This window comes from Lissotriton helveticus, chromosome 11 (assembly GCF_964261635.1).
Source record: "Lissotriton helveticus chromosome 11, aLisHel1.1, whole genome shotgun sequence".
Classification (NCBI taxonomy): Eukaryota; Metazoa; Chordata; class Amphibia; order Caudata; family Salamandridae; genus Lissotriton; species Lissotriton helveticus.
This window is the reverse complement of record NC_136072.1, coordinates 674,559,542-674,580,984: the sequence shown is the minus strand read 5'-3', so window position 1 is coordinate 674,580,984 and position 21,443 is coordinate 674,559,542. Positions and strand designations below refer to the sequence as shown.

The 21,443-nt window shown below is 43.0% G+C and overlaps 1 protein-coding gene across 6 annotated transcripts in view; it reads left to right on the top strand.

Moving 5' to 3' along the window:
- Positions 1–21,443, top strand: part of LOC144791764 (disintegrin and metalloproteinase domain-containing protein 28-like) — a 3,516,669-nt gene that overhangs the window by 835,452 nt on the left and 2,659,774 nt on the right. For all 6 annotated transcript variants that reach the window (XM_078666532.1, XM_078666533.1, XM_078666531.1 and 3 more), the window contains one exon: positions 7,287–7,349. In XM_078666532.1, coding sequence (XP_078522658.1) covers positions 7,287–7,349 — 63 coding nt within the window. The remainder of the gene's footprint in view (positions 1–7,286; positions 7,350–21,443) is intronic.

Below are 21,443 nucleotides of genomic sequence, written 5' to 3'. Positions count from 1 at the left end.
TGTCATCTTCCAATTAATGTGCAAAGCTAGCAAGGATAAAATACATGGGAATTGGAACACTGGGTAGAAAAAAAAAAGATACAGGTTCACTGTTGCGATAATGCGCCCGGAATCAAATAAACTTAAAACGCAAAGCTAAAATTCATACTATAACCTATGCATTAGACACATAATATATATACACAGTGGTTATTGTTGACTATCCCTATTATATTTATATATACGGCTTTTAATTCAGTTTGTTCATAGAATCATTGATTTCCGTACAGATATACATTTTAAAATATATGTTGCTATGCAGAAACATATATCTGGACTCTGCAGGTTAAACATTACCTGCATGGCTGTCTTAGTGCATCGTAATTTATTAGATAAAAAGATGGGTTTTAAATAAAATTTCCTCATTGGAGTATAAAATTTACAAAACAACATAAAATGACAGCTACTCTGTTTAGATGTCCCGTCGCAAGGACAGGGGGAAGTGCTATGCTGGTTATCAGAGGGAATGCCACTACATGATGTACAATGCCCAGGCGAAAGCGAGTCAGCAAAAAACGGTGTGAGCTTTTCGTAACTGATGTTAAATATGATTGAAAGCCTTCGCTAACGCTATACTCTTGGTAAAAGGTAAAAGTTTTTTGTTTTGAGCATTCAATAGATCTAATATTTTCCAAATGTTTTAGGAAGGATACTGCAAGCTCTTTTTTTGATATACAGGCCACCGATTCAGGTTCATGAAAACCCTCAATTTCATAAAGTGTTTTATACCAATATTTGATATGGCCAAGCCATGGTATACGTGAACAGTGGTCGAGCCTTCAACAGTCAGTTATCACATCCTGGGTAAATTTGGTTTCTGTTTTTGACCAAATTGATCGCCATAGGGCCAATGGGCGCAAGGATGTTAAGTCCTTGACATGTTTTAGGCCCACTTCCCTATGGATTATTACAGAAGAAGCCGAAGCCGGGGCACATAGCAAACGTTTCAGAAATGAGTTCTCTTCCATCTGAATTAGGTTGCCACTTTGGATATTGTAACCCCAGACGCCAGCCCCGTATAAGGCTGATGACAGACACCTTGAAATATAGATCGACACCATCTCCTTTATTCTCCGTCCCCCTAGTTTAGCAGCAAATCTAAAAATACTACTTGTGTTCCTAACCATTTTAAAACGTACACTTTCCTGTTCGCTGCCCCACTTTCCATCCCCTGAAAATGTAATGCCAAGGTAACAGAACCTTTTGACGATTTCTAATTGATCCCCCTCTAAAAAAAAGGTCTTGTTTTTCCTAATCTTCTTCCCACAGGACATTATGAATGTTTTTCCTTTATTTATTATAAAATTCCTGCTATTTATGAAGGTCTGAAATTTATTAATAAGGCATTGCAGACCATTTTGGGTACGGGACAGGAGGACAGCGTCGTCTGCGTGCAACAATATCAGGATAGGGTTGCTGTTAATAGTAGGTGCATCGTCTGGGATTAATCTGAGGGTTTGGTCAAACTGGTTTATATATAAAGAAAATACAAGGGGTGCCAAAACACATCCTTGCCGAATACCTCTATTGATCTTAAAAAAGGGGGTACATTCACCAGCTGGACCAAATCTAACTTTACTAGATACAATGAGCTCGAGGTTTACGCACTGCTCCATCGTTCCCAGCCCACTTCTGAATCCGTACTGCACTGGGGATAAGATGTCATTGTCTTCAACCCAAGTTTCTAATCTCTCTAAGAGAACTCTACTGAGAACCTTAATTGACGAGTCCAGAGGGGAGATGGTACGATAATTGCATGCCTCTGACCTCGAGCCTTTCTTAAATAGGGGAACAATGATCGACTGACCCCATGTCAGTGGTAACCTGTTTTCGACAGCAGCATTGAATAAACGTGTCAGAATGGGTGCCCATAGGTCCATTACGTGCTTGTAGAGGTCCACATGTACCCCGTCGGGGCCCGGGGCTTTACCGCCCTTGCTTTTTCTGAGTCCCTCTTGTACCTCATCCAAGCTGATATTTAACTGAATTCTCTGCCATTTCGATTAATTTTCTTTAAATATGTCTAAAATTAACCCATCTGAATAAAAAATCTTAGAAAAATGGACTATCCAGGCGCTACAACTTACATGGGAGGTTAGTTCGGGAATATTTTCATTTTAAAAAAAAGGGCAATTAACTGTTTCCCAGAACAACTTGTGATTTTTGGTAGATGCCGCCATATCCAGGTTAGACCATGCCTCGTCTTGTAGCTCCTTTTTTCGCCTAGCTAGCGAGGTCTTATAGTTGTGGCGCTCTGCCCTGATTTTTATTATATCTTTGGGCTTGGCATCTAGGGACATTTTTAGTTTAGTTAATGCCAAGGCACAGTTTTTATCAAACCAGACCACCTTAGTTTTTCTTGTCCTCCGGCTCCTAGCAGTCAATAACCCCTCAATTACCACATTTATTTTTATAAAATTAATGATAAGACTAGCAGGAGTCACCACAATACCTAAACAGTAGTTTATTTCTACAGCACATTTATAGTGAACATCCATTAGAAGTTGGTCGGGGTTCGTGTTAGCCCATTTTATTCTCATGCAATTCGGTCTTTCAGCTGAAATCCCTTGAATATATCTCCCATCCGAATTGGTTTTACACCCCCAGCCGTATAGTGTGAGTGAGATGCTGTTATGGTCACTCACAGTTTGTTCAACCACCCATAAATTAGAGTAGGCCGAGCCACCGGACACGAGGACATGATCGACGTTGGAATGAGCATCCCTTCCTTTAAATGATGGACATTCCTTATTATCGCTGTTTTTTTGTGCAATCCATCAACTCCAAATCCATTTTCGCGACTAAGTTGTTTAAAGCATACGGTATGAGGGAAATGATTATATGGAGTGCCGACACTACTGTCTTGCTCACCTAGATGACCACAGATCCCCTTTTGTGCATGTTTACAGGCTTGTATATTAAAATCGCCTGCCCACACGATGACTGGTGGGTCTCTAGATTGTAATAAGGTTCCTTCTATTTCCCTCCCTATGTCTTGTATTATCGATTCCCGGTTAGCTCCCAGCATATTATTGTAGAAATTTGTTATAACCAGGTCCCTACCTTTTCCATGTTCTAAACGCAATATCTGTGCGTACGGGGCAACCTCAGAACAACTCCCAAATTTAAACTCAGTAAGCTTGGTTGATACCAAGATTAAAAGCCCGCCCTTTGCCCTACCTGCTACGGATGTTACTGCAGCTATATGATATGATATATACCCCTCCACATGAATTTGATCTCTAATCCATGTCTCTTGGAGACAAATAATGTCATACCCTTGGTTAATAAAGTTCTTCCAGAATGGGGTGGTAAGTTTTCCGGCAATTCCGGCAATATTCCAAGTGGTGATGTTAAGACCCACATCGTTAGTATTATTTGGAATAATGTGGGGTTGGACTATTACTGAGCTATCTATTAAGCAAACATCTGTAGCTGGAATTATGTCATGTTGGACTGTCATTACAGATGAATGCATGCCACCTCTCACAGCTTCTTCCTCACTATCCATGGCCTCTTTAGTTAATTCAGCCACCTCGAGGTCAATACCAAATGTAGACAAAGACTCCTTGGGAGGTGCTAAACGTCCTCGAAAGGCCTTTCCCATACTATCATTTATTCCGATATCTACATGTGAGAATTCAGGTTGCTCGCTAAGTCAATCTATCTCGTCTAACGAGTCAAATACCTGAAATCTATTGTAGATAGTAATTGGGAAGTTATCTCTGAACATAGGTGAGGTAGTGAAGTTATGGGCTATGTTGTGGTAGTTAACTCTGGGGTGATCAATCATTCGTACTTTATGTTGCTTGCCTGACTGGCCCCTATAAAAAGAATCTAGCGGGAGTAGAGTGGTATTATATTCCCAATTAGAGGGCAATGGCGCATTTAAAATTGACTCCCTGGCCCATTCTGGTGTTCTGAAATTGATAACGAAACAATCGGCGTCAATTTCCTTATTACTGGGGCCTATCCAGCCCACTCTCTGAACCATTACTATCTGGTTCGCCCCATGCATGGGAAAACTAAAGTTTCTAGAGAGCCAGTGTGATGTCTTGTTTTTAAGCGTTGCTTGATTTTTAAATTGGGTGGGCTTTAATTTTGGTATGTTAGCAAGGATTGCTACATAGGCACTGCTTTCAGGGGGTAGATTTATAACCGCAGGAATGATGTTATATATTTTTTGCATAGGCCTTGACGTTCTTGAGTTAATAGGTTCTGGGCTGACTTTTTTGAGCTTTTCTGCAGTGACTGATTGCCCCGTAGTTACAGTACGGCCATTAGGTGCTGCATTTTCCAGGGTAATGACTGGTCTATTTGGTGTGGTATGATTTTTAACTCTCAGTCCACCAATAGCCGGTTTGTTTGGGGGGTTGTCCTTTGCGGCAATTTCCTGGGCTGGCTGGCTGTATTCATATTTTCAAGCATATCTCAATGGGCTATACCTAGCTTTTCTAGGTTCCCTACCTTGTCTACTAAAACCTTTAATCTTTCCACTATTGGTAAGGTAAGTGACTTAATTAACTGCTCGAGTTGAGTCATAAGGTCAGCTACAATTAGGGATGCTGTTTCCTGTTGGGTAGTGCACCTCTCTTCATCGGGCTGCAAGTCAGAACTATTTGGTGTCTTACTCTTGTCGCCCTTTTGTTTTAAGAAAAGGGGTAATATTTTCTTCTGTCTACCCCTTGGTTTCCCCCGAAATGTATGTGCAATCAACTATTTTCTATTGGGTGCAAGTTTACCTTTAGAGCCTCTGCCACCTGTATTTTGAGTGGTATTCACATTATCTATCTTATCTACTAAATTAGTATTGACATTACTGCATTCATTCAACCTCCCCAGATCATCAGATACATTGATTAAAATAGGGGACTCCTCCTCTGTTCGCATATTGGGAGTTACTGACAATCTGTTTTCTCGACATGAAAAGTCAATGGGGGGTGATTGTTGTGCTATACTAACGCAGTTATGATCTTTCCCTGGAAAGTCTGCATATGATTCCATTAGGATAGAGTCCTGAGAATACGCTGTAGTTACAGATGTATTTACATGAGTATTCCCATCATGGGTGGATAGATTTGACAGACACAAGCTTGTTGGTAGTGACATCCGTCTTTCAGTACTTTCTATTGCTGTAACAACGACCCCAATAGTTTTTTGTAGCATTCTATCTATCGCCGTCAAGCTTTGTAATGGGGTGATAGCTAGTTCTTTTTTCCTTGATGTTGAGCGTGTTGACATAGGGGTATTTACACCCATTTTAGACTTTGTCGCCAATAATATAGGTGTAGTACAATCAGCTATGTGTAATTTGATGTTGATCAATACAGTTTACCTGGTGGAGAATGTCCCGAATGATGGAACCAAGAGTAGTGGCCCTGCCCTGCCTCCTCCTGCCCCGGACGGCCACAGACGGCCCGCCCTCTGCCCGGGCTCCGCCCCCCGGCGCGTCCCTCGGGCGTCTTCGCGGGACGAGATAGCACGCTGATCTTTAAGCGCCTCCTGGCGCAGGATGATGGCAACAGTGGCGGCGTCCTGGGTTGGGGCTGCTGGGAAACATAGTCTTGCCCAGCGGAGCAAAGCCCAGCCAGACAGGAGAGCAGTGGGAGTAGGTCACTCGACGGAGCGAAGCCCGGCCGCTACACCCAACAAGTAAGGTAAGCCTCAAACGCCTCAGCGGAGCAAAGCCCGGCCGGCGTGAGACCCTCTCAGAGCAGCACAGGGTCCTTGAGAGCACGCTGATCTTTAAGCGCCTCCTGGCGCAGGATGATGGCAACAGTGGCGGCGTCCTTGGTTGGGGCTGCTGGGAAACGTAGTCCTGCCCAGCGGAGCAAAGCCCCGGCCAGACAGGAGAGCAGTGGGAGTAGGTCGCTCGGCGGAGCGAAGCCCGGCCAAGCCCGGCCGGCGTGAGACCCTCTCAGAGCAGCACAGGGTCCTCGAGAGCACGCTGATCTTTAAGCACCTCCTGGCGCAGGATGATGGCAACAGCGGCGGCGTCCTGGGTTGGGGCTAGTGCGAAACGTAGTCCTGCTCAGCGGAGCAAAGCCCGGCCAGACAGGAGAGCAGTGGGAGTAGGTCGCTCGGCGGAGCGAAGCCCGGCCGCTACACCCAACAAGTAAGGTAAGCCTCAAACGCCTCAGCGGAGCAAAGCCCGGCCAGCGTGAGACCCTCTCAGTGATATGTCATAGTTTGGAGTACATTTGCTCCTTCAGTGTAACCGCATGGCGTCTGCTTCAAATGGACTTAACGATAATAGCTATGAATAATGTTTGAAATTGAAAATTATGTACAATAGACATGTCTTATCTCGCTTCATTACCAAATTTTGAAATTGGGTGCTGAACCACTATTTTGTCAGTTTATCTTGGAAATTAATTTCCATTCAGGAGTGTAGAAGGGTTGCACTCCGGGTTCGTTGCACCACTGAGATTAATCTTACCGTTTCAACATTGTGTTGGCGAGTTGAGGACGTCAGTGCCTTGACCCTATGTTTTTGTAAGCTTTTTTTACAATCTTGTTCACAACCCTGCCCTATGCACGGAGTCGATCGCTACTGGTAATTGTTGTGAGGTTATTTCACGCTTCTCTTCTTTCTTCACCCCTTTCCTGCTGTTTAGCCTAGTGATGTGTGGAATGTGATGACTGCATAGAATGTTGGGTGCATGGGGTTAGGCAGTTGGTGTCAGCAGGCTGAGCAGTAAGGATATACTGCTCTTGGTGGGGCATACTTCATAGCCTTTTTACCATCTTGGCTCTATCTAAGCTTCCTGTAACTTACCTACAAATAAAGTTACTACTTGGAATCAACTACCTGACTTCTTGAAGATTCTTACTTTGTAACAGTAATCTTGCATAGGGTGGGCACTAACATAAGTTTGCCTACAACACTATTTAAAAATAGTAGCTCAGGATGATTTTCATTTAACATAGGTAGCTCCTATTACACAAAAGGATGGAGACTCCTGCCCTAAAGTTTGCCAGTGCAGAACTGGTGGACGGCAATTCTCTTGTGGCGACGATATTGCCTGGAACACTCTTCCTTTCCATAAATGCCTCACTTCTCACTGTTTAGCTTACAGGAAAACGCTTAAAACTTTTTTCTTTGCAAACTAATACTTTGGTTCTAAGTACTGCTGTATTTAGCACCAGTATGCCATTGGGTAGTTGTGTGCTTAATAAACCTGACTTGACATCCTTGCATATCATGTAGTTTTTTTTGTCATCTGATTGTGTTTTTTTTTTTTCAGAAACAAGATTTTCTTAAAGCCAAGAAGTACGTTGAGTTCCTGATGGTGACTGATACGTCCCTTGTGAGTATCTAGGTGTATAGTATGAAATATAACACATTAGTAATACATTACATGCGATACGATTGTCTGGGGACTTTGCTGCTTTCAGGTTCATGTGCAAAATTCAGCCTCCCATAATTGTCCTTGCCCAAGGTGGGCAAAAGTTGCCTAGCAAACAAGACTCAATATATAGTAAGTATTATGTATATGTTAGGGAAAGGCCACTGCCACGAAATGCAAAATAAAAGCCTAAATGATGTGAATATGACTGTGCATTTATATATAATGATTTGCACTGAAAAAACACAGTTAAAAAAGTTCTGTTTGAGTTAAAGGCTCAAAAGTCAAAACAACCAAAATTCTACAGTTACGTTTAGCAACTCCAACACGGTTGACTGCCATACTTATGTCAAGTTACTTGTTTTTTGTATCTGTGCTATTCCCAAATATGTGTCATGTTCATGGCATTCTCTTTTTATCTGTGTTATTTTCAGTAAATCTCACTTTTTCCCCATATCTTGTGCTTATTTTACAGCCCATGCGCAGCATGTGTTGGGCTGGCCTGTGGGCAGACCCTACACCAAACCAGCCATGGCTGCCCAACCCCCACCGTGAATAGCCTTCGGCCATGGGATGAGCTTGTTGGGTGCAGGCCTTGGCTTGCGGCCAGGTCCAGCTTCCACTCTGCTGAGGACGCTACGAACTGGAGGCTGAGCAAATGGCCTGTAGCAATGCCCTATACTATATCATCTACCTTCCTAGCAAAGCCAGACACTTATTTTCATGTTTGGCTTTGCTTAGATTTTAGGTCAAGCCTAGCGGCAGCGCACATTCGCTGTTTGCTTTGCAAGACTGCTGTAGTAGAGTATGGGAGAGAAGCAGTGCCCACTCTCGACCGATATTTTTCATTGGCTTTTGTTATTGGCTTTCGTAAATGCTGCTTTCGGATTCGTTAATAGGCTGGTTAGTTCATCTTTAGTACGACCTTATCTTCATTTGGAACCTCCCATGCATACTGGCCCCTTTACTTGGTTATTACATGGTACATGTACTTTTTTATTTATTGAATTTTTTTATGTTAGGCACGACAGCGTGCTTTGCTTACATTCAGCGGGACATGCCCACTTTCACTTTCGAAGCAGATGGGACAATGGGGGCCGCTTGTTGGTAATGCCATAAGTCTCGCATTTAAATGCGAGACCTATAGCATTGCCAATATCTTTTCCTTGTGTTGTGCTATATAGTACTGTAAAATAAGTCAAAGCTTAGCTAATTTCTTCTATTCAATGATATTCCCCTTTTGAAGCTGCCCAGTACAAGGGAACTTTTACTGGATAGCCAAGTTCTCAGCAACACTTCCAGTTAAAGCATGATCAATGCGTATTAAACGTAAAACTTTGGACCCGTGCACTGGTTCTTAAAAAAATATTATTTATGTTTAGGTGCTAACCAGACGTGGGATTTGAGGATTGTATTTGTTTACCATCATCCATAAACTCCGACTGAACAATACCAAATCACATGTTCCACTGTGCAAGTCTAGATAATCCTACAACAACCCCTGACTCGCAGTTGAGCTGGAAAATTCAAGAGTAGTCTGGAGTGGCAAGTGTAGTGCCAGGAGCAGGACCTGTGGTGCTCAACTGGCCAAGAACTATCTTTACCAGTATTGGTGTGAGTTGAATAATGTGTATTTCACAAAAGTGCAGCGTTGGAATCGGTTGGTGTGTAAGCATTTTGGGCAGGTGGCATACGCTAAGCGAGTGAAAAAGCAGAGGAGTTAGAGTAGTGTGGGATTAAATAGGTACTTCCTAAATTAGACTGTGGGGTCACAACATGATAATGACTAATAAACAAGGCTCCCTCATACAGAATAAGATAAGACCTACTAAGGATAGATAGAGTAGTGATAAAAGCAAAGTTTCAGGTAGGAAGAATGTATTTAGAGGGGAAACAAATGCAAGTGGAAGGCAAACAAGGGGGGGTCAGTAATGCAGTGCCCTCTCTACTGTCCTGATACCCCTCTTGCTTGAATTGTGTGTTCTAACTCTACCATACATTACCCTCAGACCCCGCCAACCTTTATTCCGCACTTAACACTCCCAGGATCTGGATTTCAACGTCTTGCCTGCAAGTCGAGGCGCATCCTGGAAGCCCAGAACTGGAAAGTGCAGCCTCAGGTACCGGCTGTTCCATGGCTGGGCTCCGCTCCAACTCATCCTGAGTTCTGGGGTCGGAGCCCAGGTGGAGCTCTGGGTCCAGTACAATGCAGGCCCATCATGGGGAAAGCAAAAAGGGAGTCACAGGGGAGGGTTAATGGTAGAAACTGGGACTAGTACTGCCAACTAAGAATCAAAGTCCTGCCTTGCGGATCAAACCAGCTCAGTGCTAGGTGGCCGAAGCCTTCTTTGTTTCACCGGATTTTTGCTGTCACTCCACGGCAATGACTCCAAGCGGTAGCCGCCCCTCCTCTTACTTTTCCTGAACGTCTGAAAGGGCCGCCATTGCCATTCAAACTGCCCAAATATCGCACCAATAGCAGCGTTCCAAATTGAGTGAGGTTAAAATAAAGCGCACACAAGAAGGCTTCTCCCCACATATCTGAAGGTATCGTGAAAGGTGGCAGGACCAATCCTGGACTTCTCGACCTCTAGCCATAGATGTATCATAGTTGTAATTCAGAGCTAGAACGCTAACTCGCTACATTGAAAGGAGGATAATTAGTCAGCCATGAAGTCATACATTTAGAAAAAAAAAGTCCCCGGTAGGGCTGGGAGCCTTGGAATTTTATGATAAAACCATAGGTTTGTGTTATGTGTTTTTCTGCCTGTTTAGTTTTATAAAGTGCCAATAATAAAGTCAAAGAGGCATTGGCAACGCCAAAGGTCAACAATGTGCAAGCTAATCCCTTTGTCGATGTTTTAGCCATGTTGCACAGTAGCATAGCTGTTGTGCAGCATATATACATGTTTTTTAAAGCGCTATGACACAGCTAGAGCATTTTAGGTCTTGCCAATGCAGCACTACACTCATTTTCCGTTCATCTTTTCAATTGGCTCCTGTTACTTTCCTTTTGAAATGGTTGCTTTTGATTTGTGAATAGGCTTAGTAGTCCCACTTAAGTACCGCCTTTTCGAATTTTGTAACCTCCCATGAGGACTGACCTTTTTACTTGTGTTGTTACTATGCAAGTTTTATTAACATTTTGTCTGTGGGCTCTATTTTCTCAAAGTAATTTCTCCTACAAGCTGTTGCAGGCAGGACACTCTCTCCCACAACCACCTTTTTTTAATATATATCAACGAGGCATGCCTTATGTTTCAGAGCTTTTAAGACACTAAAGAAGTGGCATGGCGCGAGGAGCCATCATGTACCTAAAACCTTTTTTTCCAGAACGCACACCTTGCTTTATTAGGTCGAGCCTGGGCGCCCATGTTTGTCATTGGCTTGTGTCATTTACCTTCGTAAATGATGGCTTCTGGTTAATTATTCAGCTTGTTAGTCCCTTCTTAGTTCTGCCTTATCTTCATTTGTAATCTCCCATGAGTACTGGCCCTTTTACTTCGGTTGATACACAGTACGTCTTCTTTAGTCTGTAACAGGTTTCAATTGGAAGACAATTTCAACAGGTGTATGCAATATGCATTACAGAACAAAGAAATAAGGAGTCACTGCAATTTTTGAAAAAAAGCGGGTATTATTCACCACTATAAGAGCAAGGCGGGTCTGTTGCAGAGTTATACAGTTAAACAGCACTGTACACATCAAATGGGGTGACAACCCGGTGGCACTTGGTGAGGGTGATATATACATGAATATATACAGTGAATAGTGATGGTAGTGCAAGTGCTGGGGTGAAACAGCGTGGTCGGCGCGTTGTGACAATAGGTGAAATATACAGAGTAATGGCTCCGAGGATCAAGTTGTAATCACTTAAAACAAGAATGAGTCAATTTTCAGGAGTACAAAACAAATAGTGCGCCATGAAATTAAGCTGTGTGGTCGACGGCGTTTCGATCCCCGTCAGTCGGGATCATCATCAGGACTGGGTTGTCGAGGGAACAGTGATGTCCGCCGAAGGCAAAGTCGTGCGGATGTAGGGGCTGATATGTGGGGTCCAATGCTGAATAGCGATTCAGAAGGCTTGAGGCAGCCGGGGGATACCGCGTCTGAGTGAATCAGGACGTAGGGGCGACTATCAGCGAAGGGCAGCTTCTGGCAATGAAGGCTCCCGGGAGCCTTCATTGCCAGAAGCTGCCCTTCGGGATAGTCGCCCCTACAAAATTACATTTTAACTAAATATTTAATTAGTTCAAATGAATTAAATGATACACATTTTTCTGTGATTCAAATTGCTAAAAATCCCAACTAAGATCAAAAATGTATATTTCTGTTGTAAAAACTATTTCAAATGTGTAAAGAATTAATGTAACTTATTTTAATAATATTCAAAAAATAATTAGTTTCATTCATTTTTTTATTACATTGATGAATATTTTTAAAAAATGTAAAGCAAGTTAATTAATTTTAACATCAGTTCCTGTTAGGTGTTATTTTAAGTCCTGGTCTCCATTATTTTCTATGAGAGGGTGTTGCGATATCCGTGGTTTGCCATGTGTGGTGCTGGACTTACTCCAGCTCTGAGCTGAAGTACATGTACTACTGTTTTCGATCCTTTTATGTTGGTTTTAGTAACTATAGAAGAGCAGTTTGTGAATACCGGTGAGCTTACTCTTTAGTGGATGGGTACATGTCTCTTCCTAAACTTCTTCCTGGACCTCCCATAATCCCTTCTTACACCACTCAAAAACCCTCCCCTTTTGTAGTTTTTTCCTGTTTTCCAGCAATGTCCCTCACACATTTAATACTGACATTTATGTATGTGGAGATCTCTGCAGTAGATCTAAAAATCTCAGCACTTAAAAGACAGGCAATGCTGAGGCATTGACCTCCTCAAGCAGGTTAGTAAATAGTATTTTGTAAGATATTAGTAGTACTACTAAACATACTACTAAATGCAGTTTGTGAATAGGCTCACAGTCCTACAATTTCAAAATGTGTCTGGAAGGACTACTGACTTTAAACGGCAAAGATATACATATGTGCTAAACCTTTAAAGCACACTCTGCCTCTTTTTTGAAAGTTGATAACTCAAACAACTTTACAGCAAACCAAAAAATCTGACTTTCTGAGTAAAGTTTTAGTCTCATACCAAATTATGGGAAAATACATTTCAGCTGTTAGAGCTAATCGTGAGAGACGAACTTCAGGTGGGAGCTAAACTGGAAACTCACTCATTTTCTCCCCCCACCATTCACTTTTTACCATGGATGGATCTTCATGAAACTTGCTATGTTTAAACATAGCTGACTGAGTTATTGGTTTGATCGTTTTCATGCACATCCGTTCACAGAGTCAATTTAGAAGCAAATAAAAAAATGGGTTTTCTATGGAAAATGTGACTCAAAAAATATAACAACACAGTGACTATATATATTTAGAACAAAAAAAGAGCATTATGATCAAAGTCTTTAGCGTTCTTTAATGCACGTCTCATATTAATCTGGAGGTTCATAAGTATGATAACTGGTAGAGTTTTCATCCATGTATTCTCCATATCAAATATAACAATAATATGCTCCAAGTTCAGTCTTTACAGTAGTTAGGTCCACAGGCAATACATGTTTTGTGGTCCTACCGCTTTCTCAAGGCTAAAATGTTCTTTTAATAATCTTCTAGTACATTTATTCTAAAGTTAGGTTGTCAATTGAGTATTCTATTCAGAAATCTAGTTACATCCTCATATGTCTTTAAAGAAGGTTATGTAACTTGAGATGTCATTTGATATGTCATCATTAATGCCATTCAACATGTCATGAGTGATGTAATGTGTGAGGATGTAAACAGTGCATGGAGGGGGCGCATGTTATAGTAAGCTCATTGAACTATAACCGGTGAATTTCATAGTTGTTTTGGTTTAAACATTATTTTAACTTTTTGTCAACACTTAACAATAGCATCACATTAATCCTTGTTTTTTCAGTTTTTGAGTCTGTATATATATAATGGTCCAGTGGAAGGCTAGGGGTAGCCGAAACGCGTAGGCCGTCTGTTTTTTTGATGCACGCTAAAACTTTGCACATGGTGTGTGAATAAAGTAAAAACCCTTACAACTTACCTGTTGCTGTGCCGTGACTTCAGCCGATGTACATGGGGTGGGAAGAAACGTACATATATATATATATATATATATATATATATATATATATATATATATATATATATATATATATATATATCCAAGCAAGACTCCTCCAACAGAAGAAGAAGAGACCACAAGTGGGGACGTTCTGGAAGCCTTTATTCGGAACACAAAACCACGGCAAATGCATTTCGGCATATTTTAAAGCCTTCCTCAGTGCCTAGAAGTGTTCACAGGGTGCGCGATGCAAGTCACGGTGTAAAATACCCAGCTGCACCCTGTGTGTGAGTAATAGCTCCGCCCCCTTGATGATGCAAATTGTGGCAAAAGGAATGTCGCCTACAAGTCCCAGAATGCCATCTTCAGGTAAGAAAATGTCCGGGAGAGAGGGGGACGGCATCACATAGTTCACCACCCTAGAAGTTATTGTGCCTCCCAAAATAGATGCTTCCTTGGGTCCCCAAAACCACATAAACCTCCAATCCTCCGGGCCAAGTGGAGGCAGGGGCATCGGGAACATTTTCCACATAGCCCGCCGCCCAGTTTCTCCCGAGATCGGTGGTGGGTTGTGGTACAAATCCAGTACCCTGGAACACAGCAGTCCGTCGAAACAGAAGCCAACAACACCACAGCCACTTTGTAATGCGGGGGTCTCTGAGCGTGGATGTTGGCGTCCACGCGAAAATATCCAAGCAAGACTCCTCCAACAGAAGAAGAAGAGACCACAAGTGGGGACGTTCTGGAAGCCTTTATTCGGAACACAAAACCACGGCAAATGCATTTCGGCATATTTTAAAGCCTTCCTCAGTGCCTAGAAGTGTTCACAGGGTGCGCGATGCAAGTCACGGTGTAAAATACCCAGCTGCACCCTGTGTGTGAGTAATAGCTCCGCCCCCTTGATGATGCAAATTGTGGCAAAAGGAATGTCGCCTACAAGTCCCAGAATGCCATCTTCAGGTAAGAAAATGTCCGGGAGAGAGGGGGACGGCATCACATAGTTCACCACCCTAGAAGTTATTGTGCCTCCCAAAATAGATGCTTCCTTGGGTCCCCAAAACCACATAAACCTCCAATCCTCCGGGCCAAGTGGAGGCAGGGGCATCGGGAAAATTTTCCACATAGCCCGCCGCCCAGTTTCTCCCGAGATCGGTGGTGGGTTGTGGTACAAATCCAGTACCCTGGAACACAGCAGTCCGTCGAAACCGAAGCCAACAACACCACAGCCACTTTGTAATGCGGGGGTCTCTGAGCGTGGATGTTGGCGTCCACGCGAAAATATCCAAGCAAGACTCCTCCAACAGAAGAAGAAGAGACCACAAGTGGGGACGTTCTGGAAGCCTTTATTCGGAACACAAAACCACGGCAAATGCATTTCGGCATATTTTAAAGCCTTCCTCAGTGCCTAGAAGTGTTCACAGGGTGCGCGATGCAAGTCACGGTGTAAAATACCCAGCTGCACCCTGTGTGTGAGTAATAGCTCCGCCCCCTTGATGATGCAAATTGTGGCAAAAGGAATGTCGCCTACAAGTCCCAGAATGCCATCTTCAGGTAAGAAAATGTCCGGGAGAGAGGGGGACGGCATCACATAGTTCACCACCCTAGAAGTTATTGTGCCTCCCAAAATAGATGCTTCCTTGGGTCCCCAAAACCACATAAACCTCCAATCCTCCGGGCCAAGTGGAGGCAGGGGCATCGGGAAAATTTTCCACATAGCCCGCCGCCCAGTTTCTCCCGAGATTGGTGGTGGGTTGTGGTACAAATCCAGTACCCTGGAACACAGCAGTCCGTCGAAACAGAAGCCAACAACACCACAGCCACTTTGTAATGCGGGGGTCTCTGAGCGTGGATGTTGGCGTCCACGCGAAAATATCCAAGCAAGACTCCTCCAACAGAAGAAGAAGAGACCACAAGTGGGGACGTTCTGGAAGCCTTTATTCGGAACACAAAACCACGGCAAATGCATTTCGGCATATTTTAAAGCCTTCCTCAGTGCCTAGAAGTGTTCACAGGGTGCGCGATGCAAGTCGCCAGTAGGTAGTTCTAGTTAGAACCTAGTTTCCATAGGAAAAGTGTTTTTTGTTTTGCCAATAACGTTGGTGCCGTTTGACGAATTTTCACGAACTTTTGAAAACTAATTGTTCATTCAGGTTAGCTGGGGTCTTTAAAGTTTGCGGGTGAGTCTTGAAGGGGGGCCAATAAAAAAGGGGGGAACCAAAACGTGTTTTCTCCATGTTAATTTCCATAGGCAATTTGAGACGCGGCTACAGCCCGAACTGCTGAACGGAATTACACCAAATTTAGCAAAAAGGTAGGTCTTGGTTCGGAAAGCATGCTTTTGTTAAGTGGTGTAAATCCGTTCAGTAGGCTTTGAGATATTTATAGATTTAGAGATACTGCTATTTGAGAATTGTGAGATCTGTTTGGCTGAGGCATTCCGAGCACAAGCTTGCCTGGGATTGACTGCCAACACTTCAAACTAGGAAGCCTTGGGAGCCATTTTGTGACTCGGTTTAGTAGAAGAGGGTAGAGTAGGGACAGTGTGACCTCGCTAGGGTGCTCGGGGGTGTCATAGGGAGTCGGGCGTAATGAAACATTTTTATATGTTTTCAGCAGGATTCGCATATGGTCTGGAAATCACGGCGGGAAAATGAAAAACGGAGCGCAGTGTGGAGTGCTTTGTTTAATTAAGCCCCCAGGTGGTCTAGTTCCTGGAAGCAATGTTTAGTTATGATGTGGGGCTTACTTCTGTGATGGGGACTGCCATTTCCTTGGAGCTCCTCCGGTCCGAGGAGCAGCATGTTTTTGGAGGTATATGTAAAATGTATGTGTGGAGGGGTGAAGATTTCCCACACTGTCCCGGGGGCACCACTTCTTTCGGCATTCATGAATTAAAATGCGGGGTCTGTTGCAGATTGGCAGCCTCTGGTAGTACAATTTTTGCTAGCTTTAAATTGGATGGAGGCGCATCGTCCAATTTTTCTTGAAAAGCTTTGCATGGCCCTAGGTATGGTCATGTCTGAGGGCCGGTTTCAACAATGAGCCATGGTGCCTACGCCATGAAATTGTAGTTTGCTATGGCAAGACGGGATCTATGCAGAGTTGTGGCTCTCATAGCAAGCTTTTGCTTCGCTTGATGGAAGCGAGAGGAGGAAATTTGCTCTCACTTTTATGAAGCGAAGCAGATTTGCTTTTGGGCAAAGGGAGCTTGCATGGAGCTGCTGGCTTTGTTCAAAAGGAATACTGGGTAACATTAACGGAAGGCTGCAGGTCACAAGTTCACCAAATTTCACCCCAACAGTTTGTGCAACATTGAATGCCACGTGTAGGTCGTAAGTTCACCATAGTTCATTCTAACAGTTTCTAGAACATTCAACAGTACGTGCAGGTCAGAAGTTGACTATTTTTTTAAGTTACAACAGTACCTTCCACATGCAAATGGTAGGTGTTGTTACGCTCCACACGTATGATCAGACAAATAGTTTTTCACAATAGTAATATTCACATTAGTTTACAGTACATAATGTTGTTTATCACCCAATCAATTTCTGAAAAAAAGCTTGTTTTCCAAGTTTGTGATGTTGCAAGGATTACTTGGTCTTGTGTGTAACGTATAGGGATGAATTAAGGTGTAATATCAGGTGGGGTAATGCACAAGAAATGTCTTTTTGCAGATTGAAGCTTGTGGGAAAATACTGGGGGGAAGGGGGGTTTTAACACAGACATGCTTTATTAACGTCAGTGAGATGAAAAAAATTAAATGTTTCCACACTTCGTGTATTGGTTTGTCACAGTTGTGAAGCACACGTGAATATAAGTTAAGGTATTGTGAAGCTTCCTGCTAGTGCTGTACCTGCGTATATCACAGGGGCGGCAGATCGAGAGACTGAGAATGATACATCCCTTGAGCCCCCCCTCGTCCCGGTCTGTAACGGTTTTTGTCCCAGGGTTTGTAAAAGGAAGGTAACGGTGGCCTGTGTGCGTTAACCGTCACTGGGCTGCTGGGGGCATCTGACCGGCAGACAGAAAGTCATCATCGATTTCTGTGCTATATTAAAAAGCAGCACACAGGCATATTATGAAGAAAGTGGCGGAGAGAGGCATAAGCGTTCTTGGCTCAATGTGTTTTTCCGCCACTTCGGAAATGCGAGGCTGCACTATATAAACAAGGATATGGTGGAGCCTTGTGTTTGCCACTGCAATGGCGCTAAGTTTCAGAACTTAGTGCCAACGTTAGCACTCTTGCACTAGAGTGTAAGGGTCTCTGCGAGCAGGGAGGTTTGTTTATGTAAAGGAAGGTGTCCTTTCCTGTGCATAAATAAACCTAAAATGCTAGTTTGTTATTTACATGTGTGCTGTTTCATACAGCACAGATGTAATTTACAAAACGGCATTTTGAATTTTTTTTTATTTATGTACAGGAAGGGACACCTTCCTGTACATAATCAAACCATGGCATTTTGCTTTTTGCATGTGTAGTGCACAAGGCAGAACACATGGAAAAAGCAAAAACAAGGAGAAATAAAGCATATCTCCTTGTTTCGCTAAATTAAGACCAGGGGTTTTCTGGTCTTAACTATGGCGTTGCCTCCTATTAACGCTGCCCTTATTAATAGGATGCAGCATCAAAATGAATGGGTGTTGAGGTGGATTGCCCCTCACAATACCCACTGGACGCCCCTTTCACGCAAAACAGAGCGTGAAAGGGAGCTTTTTTAACACGGCAGTGCTAAGCTATGTCAAGTGATTTAACTCTGCCTTATTAATAAGGTAAAGCCCCTATCACCACCACAACGTCAGTGAAAGTGACGTTCTTGTGGCGATAGGGGCTTGTTAATATGCCTCACAGTTGCAACTTACATATTGCTCCAATTTACATTGCTCGACGATTGGTGTTAACATTAATTTTGCTATGTCTATGCTTGAACATGTATTTACACACAAGTTATATATTGGAAGATGCGATAGCTATAAAACACAGTTATACATGTAGTTGTATGTTTCTTTTAAGTATGCTGCCACTACGAAAAGGCACAGGAGATGTATGCATTGTAATAGTAATATGGTAACTCCGTCAACTGTAACTTGAAAAGAGTTTCTGGTATGCATTTACTTAGGCTCAAGATTGTTAGTAGTTGGTGGTAGTGCACATGGGGCAGGCAAATAACGTTAAAAACATGGTGGGAAAGAAATTAACTGTCAGTAACATATGACACAGACATGATACATGTTTTAAAATGTATTTTAAAGTATATGGCGTAATTTACAGTATATGTGCCATAACAAAAAAGAAAGTGTATGATAGAAATATAATCGGTATAGTAGTGAATCGGTATCTGATAAAGGAAGATCTTATCAGAAAAGGAGAATAGAGAAAGGACCATCTTGAGTTACGTTTCTCTCTCAGCTAAAAATAACTATTATTAAAAAGTAGAACATCTCAGAAATGTGCTTGCAAAGTTAGAATGAATGAAATCCGGTGTTACTATAAAAATAGTCTGACAAGAGATAACAAGGGGGGAGTGGGATAATTTATAAAAAAAAGTGGTAGGCCTTGCGTTTTAGACTGATTAAATACTTGGTGTATAAATCGTGCAAAATGTAGTGGGAGATTTGCACAGAAGACTAAGTCAATGTCATTTTCTAATTTAGTCACCTGTTATTTGAAGGTCGGACGAGGTTATATGAGACCTGCTAGTTGTTCAAACAATAGCGTTTTCTGTTAGTGTTCTCTATTAATATATGTTTTCAAAGTAAGAATGGAATACCAGGCCAAACTATCTTCAAACACATGTGGGGGAGGAGAAAAGACAGTGGTGAAACGTGTTAGACGTTGTGAAAGAGTTGGTCTGTACGGGACGCCTGCTTGTAGGTCAGAGCACTTGCGGTTATTCGGAATAAGATCCTTTTTTTTCAAAAGCACACTGCACGTGGGATTAACAGCAGCTACTGGAGTTTGTTTAAAAAAAACTGTTTAAATTAAGAGCAGAAACTTAGAATTGCCGTTGAACAAAACAAAGTGTGGTTCTCTTTTACTAAAACGTACTTATCTTCATTTTGACAGGAAAATGCAAACACAAAGAATGCAATTCATGAATAAAAGTAGTTTCAAGGTAGTTAAATGTATAAACTGGGTAATGTTTAATGCAATCATGGAGGCTGTGGTATACAGAGATCAATCAATCAGACATTAGCAACAGAATTATGCAATCCCCTCGTTTTTATCTTTGCACTTAATTAATGATTGGAGGCAGTATGAACGCACTAATGGATTCCCTCAGGATCTCAAAGTATTTATTAGGGTTGTACTGTACTGCAACAGTGGTTTGCTCTCATCCTCTTCTTCCACCCATTGTTTGATTGTCATATCAAGGAGGGTACATGGTTTTCTCCCAAACAACTCGAATGGAGAAAACCAGGTAGACCTTTGTTCATGTGTTCTTATTGCAAATAACACGAAGGGTAACTGGCGGTCTCAGTCCCTCCCTGCCTTATCTATGGTTTTCCTTTGCATGGTTTTAATCATCTTGTTGTACCTCTCAACCAAACCATCCGTTTGGGAATGGTAAACGGACGTACATATCTGTTTAATACTCAAGAGGTAGCATATCTGCTTATGAGTCGTGAAACGAACAGGGTGTCCTGGTCTATTAGGAGCTCACGGAGAAAACCTACGTGGGAGAAAACGGAGACCATGGCCTGGGCTACCGCAGTGGTAGTCGTGCTGGTGAGGGGTATCACTTCCTGATACCTGGTGGCGTGGTCAACCAGAACCAATATGTACTAGTGTCCGCGGCTGGAGGGAAGCAGGGGTCCCACAACATCCATACCCACCCGCTGTAATGGTACGTCAATTATAGGCAGAAGCTGTAAGGGAACTCTGGGAAGTACAGGGTTGTTCACCAGCTGGCATCGGACACAAGCTGCTCAATACCGAGCTACTTCTTGATATACCCCGGGTCAATAAAACGTATTTAACACATATTTTAATGTGTGTTCCTTTCCATAATGGCCACCCCCTGTCTGGTTATGGGCAAGGTCCAACACGTGCTCTCGAAAGGCTTTTGGGACCAACAGTTGCTCCTTAGTCTGTCCAGACTCCCCGGACACCCTATGCAACAAACTCTTTTTTTCACACAAAAAAGGCCTACCTTATCTGGGTGATCCTCCTGAGCTTGGTCCCAGGCATGTTGTAGTGTCCCATCATCCCTCTGGGTAGCTCGAAAGCTCCAATTTGGTGTCTGCAGCTTGTCTGGAGAAACAAGTATAGGAGTAGACAGAACATCACAGGGCCTGCAATACAAAGACCGTTCTTCCCTCTTTTCCCTGTGTGTTTTCCTCAGTTTGGTAGATGGTCCTTCTATAGGTGTCTTTGGAAATGGAGCACTCCCCAGCCACCCCATTGCAGCTGAAGGGGAGGGATGACAAATACTCATGGAAAGGTCGGTCCCTAAGAGAATAATTTTAGGAAGTAAGGGTATAACCCCTACATTTCTTAAGAGGGGTTCTTCGTCTATGGTCAATAGAACCTCTGCTAAAGGGTATAACTTTTTTTCTCCATGTACCCAAGTGACCTGAATGTACTCCCTCCCAGGGTTCTGAACCTCCGGTATGAGCTCTCTGCTGATGACCGTATGATGGCATTCCGTATCGTTCTTTTGGAGAAGTGTGGCTCATGGGTTAGAAGCAGCAGACCCGGAAGCTGAGATCGGTCCTGGACCAGGGTTCAATTCCCCGCCTCGGCGGGGTCTTGGGCTAAAAATTCCACGGACTCGATAATTCTCGCCCCGGTGCCTCCTCGACTCACGGGTTCACACTCTGCGACTCTGGGCAATAGCTTGCTTAATCTCCACAACGGCCCCTCGCGGCGGGATGCCTGACTTTCACCTTGTGGATACCCTGCTATCTCACAGGGG